Source organism: Macrotis lagotis, chromosome 1 (assembly GCF_037893015.1).
Source record: "Macrotis lagotis isolate mMagLag1 chromosome 1, bilby.v1.9.chrom.fasta, whole genome shotgun sequence".
Classification (NCBI taxonomy): Eukaryota; Metazoa; Chordata; class Mammalia; order Peramelemorphia; family Peramelidae; genus Macrotis; species Macrotis lagotis.
The window spans coordinates 599519412-599533017 of record NC_133658.1 but is presented as its reverse complement, the minus strand read 5'-3'; the positions used below and the strand labels follow the sequence as shown (position 1 = coordinate 599533017).

Here is a 13606-nt window from a genome sequence, read left to right as displayed (position 1 = left end):
AGATAAGCTAAGTGTTTTGCTCAAGAAAAATGCCAAAGCTGGATTTTGAACTCTAAATAGAGTTTGTGCTGTAGCAGGAGATGCCTTTATATAACAAGTGTGTATTGTTAATAGGGCAGTGTTTTCCAAGAAGCTCTGCAGCCCCATGCAATATGTACAGAGGTTCCATTAGGAAAATTCAATATTTTCAGTAGGTTTCCCTTCTATGTAGAATGAAACATATTTTGGGACCCTGTTCTCAGTCTAGCTAGGAAATGGGATTAAAGTACAGGAAACAATTATAAAATAATGAAGGGCTAAATTATGTGATATGAACTGTAAGTGATTTAGGAGTTCAGAGAACTACCATATTCAATAAAGGTTTTAGTGGAGTTGTTGGACTTTGAGATGGTCCTTAAAGGATGGATAGGAAATAGGGTATAAAGTTAGTGTTTTAGGCAACAGGAAAAACACAAATGAATGGATGGGAAAAGAAGAATTAATGGCAAACATGATAAATGATACAAGAATATACTAGATAAAGGCTTGTAAGCACAAGTAATGGAAACCATCCCATACCCCAAGGACATTGAAGTTAGCCACAATCAATCAATAAATAATTTATTAAGCATTTTATTAACTATGTCCCAGGCACTGTGCTAAACAGTGGTAACCCATTTCTCTGGGGACCCAACATCACTTCAGGAGGGGGAGTTGGGAGAGTGAACCCAGAAAGGCTGCTATACTATATTTTATCTTAGTGTTGAATTTTTCCTTTTGGGAATACTATAAAGTGATAGTGGGAATGGCTTGGGTGAAAGAATTTCAAAATAGGATGGCTCTCTATTCCTTTGGATTTTCACACTCTCTAAGCTACTATGCTTATGTTAATTAATAAATTTTTCCTTGACAGTCTCTTTGACCTAAACCACAAACTACAAGGAACTTCTGCCAAACCAATTTAGAGATCATTATTGTAATAAATATGCAACTTCTTTTTTTTTGGTCAAAAAAACAAGAAACAAAGTTGGTGACTATTATCTGGAGAATGGCTAACCAAACTGTGGCACTTGGATAGAATGGAATATTACTATGCCAAAAGAAATGATGACCATGAAGAATTCAGAGAAACGTGAGAAGACTTAAATAAAATGACAGGTGAATGAAGTAAGAACCAGAAAAACAATATAAACAATGATTGCTAAAATGTAAACTAAAAGAACAATAAAATAAAATGTTTTATAATGACTAGGCTTGAGCCTAGAGAAGAGAGAGAAAACAAACCTCCCACTATTCATTGTAAAGGTGAGGGAACTATGAGGGTAGAATATTGTATATCTTCCCATTAACTAAATTGATGTATTGATTAATTTTGATGAATTGGATATTCCCCCTCTCTTCATTTTAAACTTTATGATAAGGAAAGGCTTTCTGGGGTAGGGGATGAGAAAAGGAATATTTCTGGAAATGAACAATGATGTTAAAACAAAGGCATCACTTTAGGTATAAGTTTGCAGCAGCTAGTGGATATATCACTTGTCCCAGAGTCAAATCCAAACTCCGACACTTCTAGCTTTGTGACCCTGGGCAAGTTACTTAATATCTGTTTGCCTCTGTTTCCTCATCAGTAAAATGGGTGGTTATAACAGCACTTACCTCCAATGATTGTTGTGAGGATCAAATGAGATTATAATGCAAAGTGCTTAACACAGTGTCTGAGGTATTATAAGAGCTATATTAATGTTAACTATTATTGTTTGTGAGAAATATGAGAGTGGGGTTAATGAACTTTGAATGTGAACCATATGGATTAAAATTATTGATTAAATTATCTCTTAAACAAGAATATTTTATTAATATATAAAAATATTATTTGTATAAAATGAGAATAAATATTAAAGACAGAAAAAATTATTTCTTCTTCTATGGAACTGGGGAAAATACAATATCTTTTTAGATTGTCTTTAGGGTAGGATTGTAAACCAATGAATGAACTTGATCCAGAGTACCCAAGTGAGTCAATCCCAACTCAGTGAAGGATTGTGAGGTACTAGAGTGAGAGATCATTCTTGTTTGGGAGACAAAGAAACAGTACAAAAGAGCATGGGGTTCAGTTATATTCAGTTTAATTCAGCTGAAATTATTAATAAATATTTTCTCTAGCCAAAAGCTCTTTCAAAAATGCTAATATCCCAGGAAAAAGTAACAAGGATAGAGAAAATTTGACTCTTGTTCAGATAGGATTTCTTCTTCCTCCCCAATCCCCAACCAGATTGGCACCATAATCCACCAAAGGGAAGTGTCCTCCTAACATTCAAGGATTAAGATAATAATCACTAGCAGGAGGGCCTCTGGGTCCTTGAAAAGAGAGGTCAAAGAAGGAATCCAGAAATTCCAGTAGTTTTAGTAAAATAGTGACTATTATACCAAAATGCCAACCCCAAAATTTATTTCAACATATTTTAATCTATTCCTTGTTCAAGATTCCTATCAACGTTAAACTCAAATGGCCTTGAGACATGTAAGAGGCCATAAGAGAGACTATTCCATTTTGATACCCCTCTCCCTAAGCTAGAGATGGCAATAAGATAATGATAACTTAAATAAAATCATCTTTGGCAGACTTGTGCCTAAAACACAGGATACAACATAAATTTTTTTTTCAATCATGAACCAAGCTAGGTCCAGAAGACTTCCACTTTTATAAAAGTTTGTGTACCATCAAATTTGTGGAAGTCAATTTCATTTATACACACTTTCAATTACCTAAAACCCTAGTTCTATGGGCTATTCTTTCTCTTGTGAACCAACCCTAGAAAGTATACATTTGTGTTTCAGAATGTGTATCAGCAAGGACAGGAGAAAGGGAAGATAGGTGCCAGAAATAAGCACCAAAATATGGCGGGCCCTACAGAATTTAGGAAGAAAGAAAATAAGCAATAAGACGCAGCATATTCCAAGAAAGCCATGGGACATCAGGATAAAGAGACTACATTTCAAGACAGAGGTTAGAAATCACAAGAGCTTAAAAATTAGCAAAGAAAGAAGAGGGGCAGGGAAGGACAAGGGTTCCCAAGTTCAATTCCACAAAAAGTCAAAGGACAAGGACACATCTCTTTAGAGGTAATGAGAGCCATGGGAAGGAGATGGTATTTTGAAGGAACCAACATCATAACATGAATTTTATGGAAATGTCTTGAGGTCACCATGCTTCAGCAGTAAAATCGAAAATTATTTAAGCCCCTATTCTGGGCAAGATACTATATTAAATTCTAGGAACCCCAAGGGGGGAAAAAAATTCATCTTTTCCCAAGGGAACCATTACATTCATCTGGAAGGTGAAACAGTTTATAATATACTCAAAAGCAAATAAAAAAAAATTTAAAAAGGAAGGGAGCACTCCTGGGGTAACAGGAAAGACTTCCAGTTGAAAACTACACCTGAGTTGAACCTTGAAGGATGCCAGGAATTCCAAGGGGGTAGAAATGAGGAGAAAATGTCAACAAAACAAGAGAGGCAGCCTGTATAAATGAGCAACAGTGTGGAAGTCCACCTGGTATTGAATAACTATCAACCTTGCTACTGGACAGATTGAGGCTAGTCATCATTTGAGCCTCATGAGGAATTCTGAGCTGTAGAAAGCCTGAGGTGTCATTCAGTGAGTCAAGAGCCAGGTAAATTCCGAGGAGCTTTGTGTGTGTGTGTGTGTGGGGGGGGGTGGCAGGAATAAGAAGGAGCAAACTGGCCGCTGTTGGAAACAAAGCTGGTCAAGGAAGGAGGAAGGAAGGGAAGAAAGAAGAGAAGGAAAGAATGAGGGGGAAGAAGGAAGTAGGAAAGGAAATTCTCCTGGAATTCAGGAGAGAGAGATTAAGACTGAATATATATATATATATAGATTCATATTAAACCACCTAAAAATGTAATGTATCTCCCTGGGAGTTGATAAAGTCAGCAAGGGATGGGGTATGTAAAGAGAAGATCATCATCTCCCAGGAGAGAGCCTTGGGAAATTCTAATCTTCTGATGGGAGATGGATGATGATCTAGCAAAACAGACCAAGAATAGGGTCAGACAAGTAGAAAGACAACTAAGAAACAAAGTAGAGTATATGCCAAGGGAAAAGAGAGCACTGTATCCAGAAGAGAAAGGTCAACAATATCAAAAGCCATAGAAGAGATCAAGAACAAGTATTGATAAACTTAAGGAAAGCAGTTTCGATTGAGTGAAATTTGAAACCAGATAATAAGAAAGCAGTAGGAGAGAAGCAGAGGCAAGAAATGTAAACGTTTTCTAGGAGTTTGGTTGTGAAAGAGAAGAGTAACACAGGATGACAGCTGGAGGGGATGGAAAGATAAAGTAAAGGTTTTTTAAAGGGGAAAGAGAGCTGGGCAAGTTTGTTGGCATCAGCAGTGGAGCCAATGGATGAGGAGAAATTAACAGAATAAAGAATATAAACTCCCTGAGCGCAGGAACTTTTTGAATTTTTGTCTTTTTATTCCAATTAAGTATTTTAGTGCCTTAAATATAGTAGGTATTTAATACATGAGTGTTATATTGCATGGAAATGAAATTGAAGATGAGAGAATAATAACTGAGGGGGCAGGAAGTGAGATGGAATGGGACTGGGGAACAAGTAACAGATATGGCCTTTGCAAAAGAGTCACCTCTTCCTCAGAGACTGGAACAAATGAATAAAGAATGCAGGTAATGAATCGATGAGAAGATGGAACTCAAGATAAATGACCTCATTTTCTAGGAAGGTTAAGATCGAAAACAAAAGAAAGTAGGCATCTTGAAAACAGGTTCATCTGCTCAGTCTGAGCAAGTACACTTTAAAAACAAATTTTTATAAACAGATATAGTAATTTTGAATGAAAACAAAAATTTTCATCCTGCTATCTATTTTATTTGTCTAGTGAATTTTAACTTCACTGAGTCAGCTGAAACAGCTTAGTCCCTGGGGTAGTCTTAAAATTTAGTCCTACAGCTTACTATATGCTAGTCATTATGCTAAACCCTAGAGATACAAAGTAAGGCAAAAGACGGTCCCTGCTCTCAGAGTGGAAGATCATGCAAAAAAGCATGTATAAACAAAATTTGCACAGGGCAAATGGGAGATGATCTTAGAAAGAAGGCACTAGCATTAAGGGGTTGAGGAAATGCTTCTTTAAGATGAGATTTTAGCTTGGACTTGAAACCAGAGGGCAGGGATGAAGAGACATTTCAAACATAGGGGAGAGTCAGTGAAAGTGCCTAGAATATGGATTAGTAATGTCTTATGTCTTTATGATAAAGTGACTTCTCAGAATTCACTTATCCTTCAATGGATAAGACTAAGATCTAGGGAGTTCAAATGACTTAGAAACAGGACTCAGGTCCACTGAGCCAGTATTCTTTTCTGTGCCAGGAAGTGAAGAGAATGTGATTCAACATCATTCCCAGGTACACTTGGAAAATGTGCAGCTTCCTCATATTCATGGCAGCTGGGAAAGAAAGGTGAGGCCCCATTCCCTATACTACAAGACATTCCTTTTTCCTTTCAAAGTTTCCTTGTCTATCCTGCAGTAGGGCCCTTAACTACTATTTTTCCCCTGGTGATAATGGTTCCATCCATACAAAGTCCCTCTTATGACCAATTAGTCATATACATTTGCCAGATTACTAGGGAAGGTAGTCAACAATGAAATGTCAACAGAATTGAAGGGTGTGATTGCTTTAGAGAGGAGAGTGCCACCTACTGAATAAGTAGAACTCATTCCTTTATGACTTCCAAACTATTTCCTTACTGTTTAATCAATCCAACTTATCCAGTTCAAATTCCACTTTATCCACAAAACTTCACTTGAAGATCACTTCTTTCATTTAATTCCCCTAGTACTCTGATCCCATAGTATATTATATTTTGTATAGTCATTTATCTACCCAATACAGAGATGTTATTCTCCTCAAGGACAGGGGTGGTGTCCTATTCTTCTCTGGATCTAGCCCAGTATATGACTACTAGTCACTGTCCAAAAAACATTTGATGATCTTGATGACTATGTTATTAGAAAAAAGTGACCAATAAATATGTCCAAGTAACAGTTTGCCTTCTTCCTGACTGGAAAGTGCATCTTTTCTTCCCCTTCATTTTTTTTTTTTGTTTAGGTTTTTGCAAGGCAAACGGGGTTAAGTGGCTTGCCCAAGGCCACACAGCTAGGTAATTATTAAATGCCTGAGACCAGATTTGAACCCAGGTATTCCTGACTCCAGGGCCGGTGCTTTATCCACTACACCACCTAGCCACCCCTCTTCCCCTTCATTTTTGATGCTTTGATTAAAACTAAAACTAAAAAAAAAAAAAAACCCAAACAATTTATTTCAGTATTTTTATTACCAGAAATGATTCTGATTACAAAGAAGGTATAGGTAAGGGAGAATCCTAACAGTAAAGTCCCAGAATTCTACAAGTTAAGAAGCACCAGGAGCAACTACCCTCTTCATTAGGATTCTCCCCAAACTTCAGAAAGAAGGATCTGTGAGAGTTGAAAAAAAAGTATAGGGAAGCACCTGATTCAAAGAGTTATCATTTAAGGCTCTTTGGATCTAATGGTACATCCTGATTTTACTGAAGCCTCAGTTAAAGCAGTGTGGTGCAATGTATAGAGAGCAGGCTTTCAAGTCAAGGAGTTGGAGGTCCAAGTGCTATCAGCTTCTATTGCTACTCCCTCAATATAACCAAAGAAGGAAGAGTCCAGGTCACAGGGGAGCTATGGCTGTTATTCCAATACTATCTCACAACTCAGCAGAAAGAGAGAGGCCAAGGACATGTCCAAAAGTTAGCTGAGCTTGGATGGCAGACAGTTACAGAACAGAGGCCAGGAAAGGGAAGATTTGTGGTGAGAGAAGCAAAAATTACATTCAAAGAATGGAACTTGTTAAATAATGAGGTTGTAATTCTACCCAGGGTTCTCCCAGCTATAATAAAACACAAGGACAGGGCCCCACATAATCACTGAAGCATAACTCTCCAAGGCAATGATGGCCCCGATCTTTTCAAAATTTTTGAACAAATAAGCTTAAATCTATTGACCTTTGTGAAGCCTTTTAGCTTCTCCCTTGATAGTGATATGTCTGTTCATAGACTTTCTCATCCATTACCCTTTTCTCAGCCTCAAGCAAATTAATTATATGACTAAATTGGGACTGGAACAAATATCTTCATCATTACAATTATTAAGCCTATCACTAGAACTCAAACGGTAACAGCAATCTGCCTCAATTCCCCCAAAGGAATAAAACAAATACCGTTGACCTCTCATTTACCTACTCAGTAGCATGGAGACTAGGAGGCAGAGGATCTGAGTTCTAGGTACTGCTCTAGCCCTTTCAAGCTGCACACTGGAAGAAAAATTCATAGGATCACAGATCCCTTCTTGTCACAGAGGAGAGAATTTGAGTGTCCAAGAAGTTAAATGACACGGAGATGGAATCTGGACCCAGATCTCCCTGATTCAAGTCGTCTCTTCATTTCACAGATGAGAAAGACGACTTATCCAAACACAGGCTGTAAGCTGCAGGGCTGGAACTCACACCCAGGTCTTCAGCCCTGTCTCTTCCTCTCTGCCAGTGGCAATTCCCGGGGAGTCTCCAGGAGCCAGGCAGCCAGACCCAGAGGCGGGGAGCGCAGGGCTGCGCCGCCCCACCCAACTCGCTTCAGTCAAGCCACTAGTTCTGGGATCCAAGGTTAAGAATAAGCTGGATGTTTTCTAAAGAGTAATACTTTCCAGAGGCCTTTTGAGTGCATTGACTCAGTTGACCCTCGAAGTCAGGCAAGCTTAACCACCCTTCGCAGAGGGAGAAGTGATGGCTTGCCAGGCTTGCCAGCTTGGTCAGTGGTCAAGGCTTGACTCAAGCCCAGGTCTACTTAACCCTGCCTAACCCGAGGCTCCGTCCCACCCCAGACCCCCGACGGGGGCCGGGGGAGGGGGGGGGGGGAGCAAAAGAGTTTCCAAGTTCCCTCTGGTTCTCAGCAGTCCGGGCTCCGGCGGCTGACAGGAGGACCGGAGCCTGGGGGCGGGGAAGCTCCCCTGCACTCCCCCCGGACCCCAGCTCCTGGGGGGCGCTGAGGCAGCCCGACAGCCAGACCCCCCTGACGACCCTGACCCGGGCTGGCTTCCCTCCCGCGCCCACGTCCCGGCTCCCCCCTCCCGGTCTCATCCCAGACAGACCGCGGATCCCCATCCTTCGGCCGCTCTCAGGTTCTCCCCTCCCAGGCCCGGGCGCCCCCCGGGGCCACGTTACCTCCCCGTCATGGTCGCTGCTCCCCGGCCAGGCCCCGGGCCGGCTGGGCTGAACCGGGCGGCCTCCGGCTCCGCGACAGCTGCGGAGAGAAGCCGCCCAAAAAAGGGAAAGAGCGGCTCCGCCCGGGAGGGGAAGCCCGGCCCCCCCGGCCCCCCGGCCCCCCGGCCCCCCGGCCCCCGCCCCCGGCCGCCCCGCCCCCCCCGGGCCGCCCCGCAGCCGGCTCCTCCCGGCGCCCCCCACCCGGGGCTACGTGGATGGGCCCAGCCTCGAAGCGCCGGGACAGACGGACGGAGGGACACACATACACACAGACAACGTACACAGTCACACACACAGATACACGCCGGACACGTACAGACACATATAGACACACACACACACACACACACACACAGATACACACCAGACACGTACAGACACATATAGACACACACACACACACACACACACACACACACAGATACACACCAGACACGTACAGACACATATAGACACACACACACAGATACACACCGGACACGTACAGACACATATAGACACACACATACACACACACACACAGATACACACCAGACACGTACAGACACATATAGAGACACATACACACACAGATACACACCAGACACGTACAGACACACACACAGACACACAGACATACACACACACACACACACACAGACACACACACAGATACACACACAGACACACACAGACAGACACACACACACACACACACACACACACACACACACACACACACACACGGCGCGCGCGCACACTCCGGGTTCTTGGGATGCCTTAAACTGGGCCATGGCGCGTCGGAGTCCCGGGCCTCTCCCCGCAGGGCCTCCCCTCGCCACCTCCCGGATTCCGATCATAGTTTTCCTTTTAAAGAGCATGAAGTCACTCGAGAGCCGAGCCCGGGGAGCGCAGTCCGGGGAGCGCAGCGCGGAGCCGCCCTCGGGGCCGCCGGGCCGGCTCCGGGACAGCCGTCCCTGCGAGCCAGGCCCAAGACCTCCGCGCCACATCCTGCCACAGCGTGTAATTGAAAAAATAAAAGAAAGGATCAATTAAAAAGATACATAAGGGCGGCTAGGTGGCGCAGTGGATAAAGCACCGGCCTTGGAGTCAGGAGTACCTGGGTTCAAATCCAGTCTCAGACACTTAATAATGACCTAGCTGTGTGGCCTTGGGCAAGCCACTTAACCCCATTTGCCTTGCAAAAATAAAATAAAATGAAATAAAATAAAATAAAGATACATAATAACGTAGATCAAACTCTAAAGTGGATACAAACGTCCATCCCTCGTCCCCTCAATTCCATTGTTAAATATTTAACAGAATGCAGGGCCTGAGCAGGAGTGCAGCCATCTGGATGGGGGTCTGGTCACTGGAGGCTACAACTACTACTACTACTACCACTACTACTACTACTAATAATAATAATAATAATAAACTGACATATTTGTAAAGTACTTCACATCCATGGTCTCTTTTGAGCCTCACAATGCCCCTGAAGGAATCTCACAGATTATTTAATTCAACCTCCTCTGCCCGATTTATTAATTTCCTCTGAAACATCAGAGGGTTGTAAGACTTTTACAGATTTGTTGGATCTTTAGAGGTCTTTAAAGTAAAGTGGATAGAGCTCTGTACCTAGACTCAGAAGGACCAAAGTTCAAATCCAGCCTCAAAAACTTAGTAGCTGTGAGACCCTGGGTAAGTCACTTAGCCTAGGTTTGCCTTGGTTTCCTTAACTGTTATTGTTTTCTTGGCAAAGACACTAGAGTGTCTTTTTTTCTTTTCTTCTCCATTTCACTTTACAGATGAGGAACAGAGGCAGAGTTAAGAGACACCCAACCAGTGTCTGAGGCTGAATATCAACTCTGATCTTCCTGCCTCCAGGCTGCGTACTCTATTCTTTTCTCCAGTTTCCCCTTTCCTCAACTGTAAATTGGGGTTAGTTGCAGCACCTACCTCCCAGAGTTGTTATTGAAGATTAAATGAGATCATAGTTGGAAAGCATTTAGCCCAGTATCTGGAACATAATAGGCACCATATAAATTCCAACTAGCTATTTATTATTATTATTATTATTATTATTGACTCTAACCCTTTTAGTTTCAGAGAATCAGTTATCAGATTGTCATCTGGACTATGCTATACCTCCAGAGATGAGAAACTCTTATCTTCTAAGGTAGTTGATTTCATTTTTAGAAAGCCTTAAGCAAAAGGTTCTCTCTGTACAGAGAGCTGCTGCTCAGGGAAATGTCCCATAACCCTTTTGAAGCCCTGCCCTCATTTTCCAGGAAATGCTAAACTAGCACAGGTCCACAAGTGCTTCTGCTTAACCTAGGAAAATCTGACACTGAAATTCTTGACTTGCTTCTTCCCCTATGCCTAATTCTCATAGACCAGGGGAGGAATTAGTTAATTGGACTTCCTAGACAGAGTATCCCTGGGCATTCTCACAGGTATATCTCATAGGTATCAAGTGACATACAAGGTGAAAGAAATTGCTGATCGTTGAGTAGTTTATTACATCAAAGTTGGGTTATATTGAAAGGGACTGGGCACTGTCTAGTAGTGTTACCACTTTCTTGATATACACAGACTGACAGTTCAGTGATAGGTTTTGTTTTGATTTGTGTATTACACCCTGAATGTGTTAATAGGTATCCTCAGAGGACAGGCTAGAGAGGGAGTGCTTCAATAAAGAAAATTCCTTTGACTCTTGCCAGGAAAAAGAACTTACAAAATGGGCACAATAAATAACTCAGAGAAGAGAAGAAAATCTTTGAAAGGATTAGTGAGAATTAAATTCAAGTATTATTCCCTTTTTGACTATCAGACTTCCTTATGATTAGGCTAGGATTCAGGGTACCTGACCTTCCAAAAGTTGTAAATGTCAATTGTTCAGAAGATGAACGAAAGCAACATAAATTCTCTTAGAAGAATCACAAATTTAGGACCTTAGAAATTATTGAGTCTAAATCCTTGTTTTTACAGATAAATTGATTTACATAGAAGGCCAGTGATTTGACCAGAGTCATATAACTAACAAATATGTAAGGTAAAGTGTGAATGCAGGTCTTTCTGCCTACAAATCCAGTATCCTAATTAAACCATGCTTTCTCTATATAGGCTGCTGGATTTCACTGGATCAATATTTAATCATGCTCCAATGGGATCAAAATGATGATGTAAGTAAACTATTCATGAAATCATAGGCTCAAGAATGGTAAGGAATTTATTGTTCATTTGATCTAATGCTTTCATTTTTAAAATGAGGAAACAAAGGCAGAGAGCAGTAAAGTGACTTGCCCAAAGTCACACCTGTTGTAAGTAGCAGAGATAATATTTGAACCCAGGTCCTCTGTCTCCAAAGTCCAGTGTTTTTCCCTATTCCATTTCTCTGTAGTTGGCATTATGCTGTGGGATGCCTCTCTTCATCCCATACAGATGGCCAAACCCTGAATCAGTTCTTAACAGCTTTATCTGTCCTAAAAAGATGTGGAGTGTGTGGAGACAGAGAAATAACTAAGAGAAGGTAATCAATGCTTTGCCCAAAATTTGGAGGGTAATGATAGAAATTGCATCTTTCAAAAACTATTTTTAAAAATCAGCTAAGCACCTGGTAAGAAAGAATAATTAATTAGAATAAAAGCAGTCATGAAATATCCCTCTTTCTCTTCTGTTGGTACACAGTTACTTGGTGAACTCCTGAGGAGAGCAGCATGACAGTGTCCCAGGGTCTCTGCTGAGGTGCTAATGCCTGGGCACTTTTCTTGCTGTTTGACTTAGTATGTTTTTTTTAAAAATGTCAGTTATGACTCTGGACAAAAAAAAAAAAAAGCCCATTCCTGAGACAACTAGCTACCTGTCTATGGTGGTGGAAAACTGTTTAGCTTTTGGTATCTAGGCATTTCAAAAAATTCCCTGTGACTGAATATGGTTTCCTAAGGGGTTCTCCCCATCTCTAAGGCTAGAGTCCTTTCCCCACCTATATCAAAAAGCAGTGAACAGGAGCGACCTTACAGTTGTTCATAGAAAATAAATCTTTGTATTTTTTCCTTTGCTTCCCAATGACATGAAAACTTTTGACAAAAGTCAAAAAAGCTACATGTAGGCAAGCAGGGCTATCAAATATTTTCAATTCTTATTGTCACTACCTTTCAGTTAAAAGTCCCTAATTCATTGTAAATATTTTCTACAGATTTGAAAACTTTTATTTGCTGCAGTTTATTTGAAAACCTATGACTATCAACAAAGATTCTCAACCCAACCTTTATTGTCTAGCTGACAAAAAACAATCTCTCTCTCTCTCTCTCTCTCTCTCTCTCTCTCTCTCTCTCTCTCTCTCTCTTTCTCTCTCCTTCTGAGCAGGACTACACTAAAGTTTTCTTACATTCTTTGCTATATAACCCAGGCAACTTTCCATGTATACTTATGCCCATGAAATAAAAACCAACTGCTTTATATTACACTCACCAACCTGACCTATGTTCAATCAGCTTCCTGTCAGATACTTTTGAATAAAAGATCTAAGTGCTTTGATTTGCCATCTCCTTGATGATGATGTTTCCTAGGATTATATGGCCTAATTGGGAGAACATTCCACCCTACAGTTCCTCTAGTCCCCCAGATTTAGAAACCAAAGTAATGGCACTCCAATGACAGCATGAAAAACATAAGAGCAAAAGTGAGATAAGGACCTGAAGGCAGAGGCATGAAGAAACCCCACAGAGCTGGCATATATTTCCCACAAATAGAACTAAATGTCTCACAGAGATTCCACACTGCTTTTCTTCCACAGCTTGGATCCAGGCTGCTCCTGGTGAAGGGACTCCGCCTGCTACTTCCTTCCACAAGGACTGCCAGCAACTCCTGCAAGGAAAAATCCCAGCTTCTCTCAAACCCTGCACTTTGGCATGGTGGGTGAAGATCAGGATTAAGAAACAGTTGGAGAAACTCCCAGCTACTGAAGTTTACAGGGCTAACTAGGCAACCTTCTCCCTTTTCAGGAGTTTCTTGGGGAGTTTAGTCCAGTGAGCAAAGTAACGGAACCAAGATACACCCTCTTAGGCAAAAGATGTAGGAAGCAGAGGAAGGAACTTGACAGCCTCCCCTGGGAACAGCAACGTAGGTGACAAGGGAAATCGTGTGGCTCCAAGAGGAGCTGCCTTGCTAGCTGTGTTGTGTATGTGTGAGACACCATTCCCCTCAATTCACAAGAGATTGTGGAGTCTAGGAAGAGAAACAACAACAGAGGCATGGACAGCTGCTACTAGAATGGATTATGCTGCCAAATTATTCAAGATGTTGGATTATACTAAGGAATTTT

General features: G+C 41.5%; 1 protein-coding gene across 3 annotated transcripts in view; it reads right to left on the bottom strand.

The window, feature by feature from the left end:
- Window positions 1–13308, bottom strand: part of LIMS2 (LIM zinc finger domain containing 2) — a 93503-nt gene extending 80195 nt beyond the window's left edge. The window contains exon 1 of one of the 3 annotated variants that reach the window (XM_074214924.1): window positions 13050–13308. Coding sequence is in view for 1 of the 3 variants with exons in the window: in XM_074214923.1 (XP_074071024.1) it covers window positions 8263–8273 (11 nt within the window). In the remaining 2 variants the exon portion in view is untranslated. Of the gene's footprint in view, window positions 1–8262; window positions 8336–13049 lie in introns of those variants that run through there. The other 2 variants (XM_074214923.1, XM_074214925.1) reach the window with 2 other exon arrangements.
- Window positions 13309–13606: the final 298 nt, after the last annotated feature.